The following is a 6,955-nucleotide window of genomic DNA, read 5'->3' as shown; positions in this document are numbered from 1 at the left end:
CTGAAAATGTCTTGGCTGGTTTCTTTTGATGAGAAACCCCAGGTACAGAACTACATAATCTCTTTTTTTTTCTACTAGGTGAAGTTTTATTATTTTAAATTTAGTCTGTACTCAGACATAGGGGAAATTAGGGTTTTATTTGTAATAGATTTGTGTTCCCTAATATAAAAACTTTACTATCCTTTCCCTGTAAATACGGGACTGATACTTGCTTTGCTTCATCCTGCACTATCTCTTTTAACTATCGTTTCTAGGAGAAAAGATGTTGCATGCTCATTGGTTTGCATTAGAAATAATAATTTGGAATCTTTAACACCTTGCTTTTTCAAAGTAGGGTTTTTTTAACATAGCAGGAAGTATGTACAATAAATTGGTTAGTAAATATCAATTATTAGTACTTAAGGCTCCCTTCAGTCAATGCAAGTAGGATCAAGTTGAAGTCTTTATCAGCAAGCAGTTTTTTGCCTGAAAATCTTAAATGGGGTCTATGTTACTATTCACAAATAGTATTGTTTATTCTAGATATTTTCCTAAATAGTATATGCTAGCATAACTTTGCACTACATAAAATGCACATCCATAAAATGGATGCATTTTATGTTTTAGTGCTTAAAATAAAAACATTTGGAGTCCCTTTTTCCTCCATAGTTTACCAAAGGTGGTGATATTATGACTAAGGGTGATACAGTGGTCCTGCACATGGAACACACTAATGCAGCAGAACTCTTCACATGGAACAAACAAAATAATGTCAAAAATTGATATTTACCAGGGACTAGCATTGTTGTGATGAGCTCTGGAGTTTCCAGGAAGTCCACGTTACTTCTTTGGAATGTCTTGCTGTAATTCATTTGAAGGTGGCTAAATAATTGTGAAAATAAGAATATATAAAGTTTTTTAAATGGGCTAAATTTTTTTTGTGAGTGTTAGAAATTTGGCAATTAATGAGATTTTGTGCTTCAGAATTTAGGCAGTGATGATAGTGGGAGAGGAGACCAGATAAGCTGTGAAGTGCTTGCAAGTTATATTAAACACAGGTTTTCTTCTGTACGGTTAACTGTTACTCTGATACTCATCTCTTGGTTGTGACCCAGTATAGTGTTGACACTTGTTATTAGTATTCTTGAGTCTTTGCGAAAGTAAACTTTGAACTGCGGTTTTGTTCAAAAGGAAAGCAACTAAGCTTCAAGAGAGTTCTCCGTCTTCCTTCAGAAGGGTTTCTGTCTACAGATTTATGATCATAGAATTGGTTTGGTTGGGCTTTTTTAAATAGTAAATGTAGTTAAGGAAAATCTTTTTTGTCTCTATGCAATTTCTTAGCCATCTGCCTGCTGCAGGTTAGAATTCGGCTGGTAGGACTTTTAATCACTGTAACTTCTGTTTTGGGCCCAGAAGAGACACTCTGGGAATCTGTAGGATGGGGTTTTGTGATGTGGATTTGGGAAGCTTTGGGAGAGCTCCCCGTGACTGCTTGCACGCTGAAGTGTGTTGCTGGATGGCACACCTCCTGTCTCACTCGTTGGCTTCTTTTGTTTCTTTCATTATCATTAAGCTGTGGTCATATTGCTGTTTCCCTAGTCTTTTGTCTTTGATGAACTAACATCCATTTGATGCCGTATCTACTCGCTTTCAGCCTTTTTATGTTCTATTTGAATTAGCTTTGTCTTTCTGACATTTTTATTTATGTTTCAGTATATTTTAGTCTTTAGCAACTGAAGTATTGTTCTGAAGTACTAATTGTGATATATTTAGCGAGAGATTGAGTAGCAGTATTTAAAGTAATTTTTATTCAGTCTTTCTACACAATTGCTTTTTAACTTTCAAAACTTTGTGTTACCAAAAAAACCCCACCACAAACCCCAAAGAACAAACACCAAACCAAAAACCTGAAACTTACCTATTCCATGCATTGCTGTTCTCCCAGAACTCATAAACAATGAAGCGGGAATCACTTGGAAGCTTCTGTGTGGAAACACTGAGAATTGTAGGACAGAACTAATTTAATAAATCACGACAAAGTTATTGGACACGCACATCTTATTCCAAACTGCTTATGAGTGGGACCAAATGCAGTGATTTTTGAAAAAAACAGCAAACCAAAACAAAAAAATCAACCCAAATAATAAATTCAACAAGTAAGTGATCACATACTGCAAATTATCTGAGCTTTTTTAAAAAAAAAACCTCTTGGAGTATTTTAATGGCTTTTTCTTTATTAATATTTTATATTACTACACTTACAATGGACTTTTATGAAACTAATTTTTCATGTTGCTTCAATAATGTCATTTATCTAAAGAAATGCTAATCACTAATGCAGAGAATGAATCAAACAACTGTGATTCAGGGAAAATTGGCTAATGCAGCAGATAGCACATAGACGACAGTTCAATCTTACTACTGCTGTGCTTGAAAACAGGTCTCAGGTTATGTTTCATACTGTAATAAGTTACATGATTTACTGGTTTTCTCCTGCTGCATGTGAAAGTACATTGTAAAATAGCAAAAATACCAAGAACTGTTGAAGAACCCACGTCCGTCATAGACAGCTACAGCGAAACCCAAGCGGTAGGTGGCGTTACAGACTTGGCAAACGCCTGTAAACTTGGGCGAGAAAGGAACTTTTTGCTGCGTTTTGTTGAGTTGCTTTCTGAAGTCACGTAAGGTCTCTCCCCTAACAAGTTTGCAGTCACTACTGTTTTGCTCCATGTTAGTTTTTGGAAGGGGGCTGGAGGGCTTCTCTTCCTTGTTTTTTTTTTTCCAGCTCTTGGCCCACAAGGGAATTCTATTTTCCTCGTCAATCTGCCTTTGCGAGTGAACCACAGCAGAAAGGTCACTCTTCTCTTCTTCCAGTTCAACTTACTTTTTTTTGGTCTGTGTGAACACTACTGATACAGTCTTAAGTGTGATGATATCGTAGCAATAAGGCTCATAAATTAGAGGTGTGATAGGTAGCCTTTGAATATGTAGGAAGATCCTGTATTGTGTACACATTATAAAAATACTTATTTCATAACGGTCTGTAGTGTGTACAGTAGTAGCTTTCTCCAGTATGTTAAAGAAATTCAGTACAGTGGTGAGTCACTAAAATTTATTCTTAACCCAGTTCTAATGTTTTATTTAATTCTAAAAGGAGCAAAGCAGAAATACACTGTTCCATTGAAAATTTTGCTTTTTAATTTTTCCCATTCTTTATTATGAATGAAAATTTTAAAATGACAGCCTAAAGGGAAGATTCTGAAAACTTACAAACAGAGAACTGGCAAAGAAGTTGGTAAGTTGCTCACTTGCCAGGTGAAGGATGGCAAATGAGTTTTCCAGTAAAGAGTGTCAGCCTAAGAGCTTCCAGAATCTGTGACGGGATGACCTGCAGAGGCTGAGAAGCCTTGAAAGATTGTTTAGCAGCTTTGGGATAGCCTGTAGTGTCATTTTGTGATACTACTTAAAAGTCTGCACATTGACTTTGACATCTCTTTCTCGTTTTAGTTGTCTTTGGAAAGCTCTGTCTTACACACAGACATAACCAGCCAGGAAAGATGTTACAGGTTCTCTCTTGTAAATAATGCATCTCCACTTCAAAGATACTCAAGAAATAAGACATTCCTTCATTCAGCCCAAGGACAATAATGCTGTACTTACTGCAAGCAGCCACCCTGAGTAGAAGCAGATTCCACATACTGCTTCAGAGCAAGCCGGAATTGCTCGATTTCTTCTTCTATCACAGACATTTGACGCTGAACAATCATTATGTGCTGTGATTGTGATACAAAACCATGACATTACTGCCATATCATCCTCTGACTTCCTTGTACTTTAAACTCAGAAAAGTCTATCATAAAACAGTAAAAACCACAATCATCAAAGAAAACCCACAGAAGTTCCTTCAAAGTTTGCTGTCCCTGTTTTAGTGCCCTGGAGTGGACAGGTAGAAATGCTTGAGTGTGGCTTTTTATGTCTGGGCAGGCTGAGGCACAGAATGGAAACGCTTAAAATGAGCGTCCGCCTTAGGGAAAGCGAGAGTTGTCTGAGCCCTGGATGAGAGAGTTTCGTTTGGAAGAGTGTAAAGCAAATGTTGATCTTTGAAATGCTCAGTAATAAAGTCAGCATGTTTCCCTGGATGAGTCTGTATGCAAGCAGGTGTGAGGTTTGAGATCAGAGCGTATTCCCACTATCTGCGCTGGATGCAGTGTTACTTTTGTTGAGGTGCTCCCACAGCCTTTTACCTTTCAGAGCTCTGACTCACACCTGAATGTGATGCCTAAGGTAGCCCATGTTAAATGATGAATAGAGAGGGTTTTTTCCTCCACCTTTCTGCAAAAAATGAACAATCCTTATAAACAGGACTATGGAAACACTTGCCAGTAGAGAAGACCTATTTATCCTGAGTTATTATGGTTATTGTTTAGCTATTTTAAGCAGTTTACATATGATTGATCTGTTGAAGCTTGTGAACTTTACTAATGAACTATTTAAAGAAACACCATGTGCTTCTTAAATAATACAACTTAATCTCTTGTACAGGTTTTTGACTCGTTTCTGCCTTGATTATTGGTACTGTTATATCACAGATTATCCCTCCATCATAAGCAGCTTGTCTAGCAATATTGTATAATCTCATTTAAAAAAAAAAAAGGAAAAAATCTAATGCAACTCCTGTGATGAAATAAGGAATTTGATGGATCATCTAGTTGGGTTATTTTTTCATGTGTGTTTGATTTGCATTTTGTTAGGTTCAAAGCCCTGAATTTAGTAATGTTAGTGCATTGGAGAAATTGAGCTCAATCTTGGGACATAAACTTACTTAACAGCCAGTTTATTTCTGGTCATGATTTTGGTTTTGTAAGTTGTAATTGCTTAGCACTAGATGCTCTCCCATCTTTCCTGGTAAGGTTTCCTGCAGCAGTTTTGGGAGGGAAGGGGCCTGTACAGCCATGATTTAAAGTATGCATGCAGCGTTAGGTGATTGGGAGGAGAGAAGCTATCACCCCAGAAACACTGCTGCCGAATTTGGTAAATCTTATTAATGACGCCTTTTCCTCCTTATGTGAGTTGAGGTTTTGGATCACTATATCCTTTGAAAACAATGCACCCACATTAATTATTAATATTTTATATATAAACAAGATATTATTAATATTAATAAAACCAATTAATATAGAAGTTTTGCCCATGTATTCTAAGTTTTGTTTTGTTGCCTCTTGCACAGTGTATTTTGCTAACTAAAATGGATTCTTATCACTGGAAAAAGTGAGGATGGTGATTTTTTTAAAGTTATTTTTTAACAAAAGAGATCAGGCGAGATTGTTGTCTCGATACCTGGCATTCAAAATTAAATGTCAAAATTACTATCCTGAAAAGCACTTACAGATCTTGCATTTTCTTCCAAAACTTCCTCTTCAAATGGCTCAAGCTTTAGGTCCTTTGAGGCAGTTGAAAAGAAAACAGAAATAGAAGAGGCAATACTACAGCTGTATTCTGCTCTTACTTGTTTAACAAACTATTCCAAGAGCTAGATTCTGTTTTATCTCCAGAAGTTACAATTAAATCTCTTCTTTATTAGCTGTAAGTCAAACACAAGCATTGTTTGTAGAATCTTGCTCACTTCAGTGGTTAAATCCAACCCAGGCTGTTCCGTAGTTTTATTGATAATGCTGAGCAGGTGATTTTTCATTTGTAACAAATCTGCTTGTTTACAAACATACGTTGGACTTCATTGAGAAAAGACAGATACCTTCCCAAATTGACACCTGGACTATGGAGATGAGCAACAATGGAAATTTGAAATGAACTATCAGCTAATACTATGCAATCATAAAGCTTCACACAGAATAAACTTCTCTACGGGGGGTTGATGGTTGCAAGGGACTGTTTTCTGGCATTGAAACAGATGGGCACGATGCTCCCAGTCAAGTTTCTGAACTACTGCACTTGCTTCTGAGGGCAGGCTGGACAGCAGCTCACGGATGGAAACAGTTTGCAAACTGGATGTGCACTTCATGAATCAGTGATTCATGCAAACACCACCTAGTAATGCACACAAAATGATCACTGACATGCTAGGCACATGCGGTACCTTCTAGCCCAGTGCCATATGGGTATTCTGAAAAATACTCATATCCCTGAAAAAAAGCAGCTCGATTTGCAATAAGCAGCTGGAGCAAAATGCACTCTTCGTTAATGGTGCGTCGCTTCTTATTGCACGTGGTTCTCGTGTAACAAAGATAAAAAACTCTTCTGCTTCCAGCTGGGTGAGGATTAATTAACCTCAGGTAGCAGGCGTTTTGCCAGCACAAATCCTCTACTCGCTGCAAAGCCAACAAGAGGGGTGTGGGCAGAATTCAGAGGAAGAGGGGACCTCCACCAGCAGCTGGTGGCAGAGCAAGGTGGGAGTGAAGTAGCGGTCACACAGTAACTGCTGTGTAGCTGCACCTCTCCTGCAGAATGTGCCCAGAAAGGCATGAAATGTGTGTGTGGAGGGAAACACACCCAGCTTTAATAGCTCATTTGTCAGTGCAGACATTTCAGATAAAAACCCAGAGGGAAAATGCATATTCCTGTGGTTCTTCTGTACTTTTGGTGTAATTTTTTTCTAGGGAAACATATGGAAAAATAGAGGAAAGGAATAGCTCAAGTTGTACTGCAAACTTTCTCTTAAGGTAGCAAAAAAAGAATTCTGTTTTTTCCAGTATATATAAATTTAGAGCTTGAGAAAAGAAAGATGACTTACGAGACTAGTTCATGGTTAAATTCACCTTTGACAGAAGACAGTAGGAGAGTTAGATAGCACTGAGTCAGCCCTTCACCAGGTAGTTTTCCAGTAGGAACCACTAATGGATAACTTTATAGCTGTTCTTCAGTAATGTTGTATCATCAGACAGGGTATGACTACACAGATGGCGTTAAGTCTACACAGCCAGCCTGCTGTGACCTCAGAGCATGCAAACACTGGCATGTA

At 37.7% G+C, this 6,955-nt stretch overlaps 1 protein-coding gene across 1 annotated transcript in view; it reads right to left on the bottom strand.

Annotated features, from left to right (window-relative positions):
- Positions 1 to 769: 769 nt before the first annotated feature.
- Positions 770 to 6,955, bottom strand: part of NECAB1 (N-terminal EF-hand calcium binding protein 1) — a gene marked incomplete at both ends in the record, with an annotated part of 14,481 nt that continues 8,295 nt past the window's right edge. Inside the window, 4 exons of the mRNA XM_009709015.1 lie at positions 770 to 861; positions 1,898 to 1,975; positions 3,640 to 3,752; positions 5,366 to 5,419. Of these exons, the coding sequence (XP_009707317.1) occupies positions 770 to 861; positions 1,898 to 1,975; positions 3,640 to 3,752; positions 5,366 to 5,419 (337 nt within the window). The remainder of the gene's footprint in view (positions 862 to 1,897; positions 1,976 to 3,639; positions 3,753 to 5,365; positions 5,420 to 6,955) is intronic.

The sequence above is a fragment of the Cariama cristata genome, unplaced genomic scaffold (genome assembly GCF_000690535.1).
Source record: "Cariama cristata isolate BGI_N322 unplaced genomic scaffold, ASM69053v1 scaffold17261, whole genome shotgun sequence".
In the NCBI taxonomy this organism is placed as follows: Eukaryota; Metazoa; Chordata; class Aves; order Cariamiformes; family Cariamidae; genus Cariama; species Cariama cristata.
The sequence above is the reverse complement of the archived record's forward strand: the minus strand, read 5'-3'. Positions and strand labels throughout refer to the sequence as shown.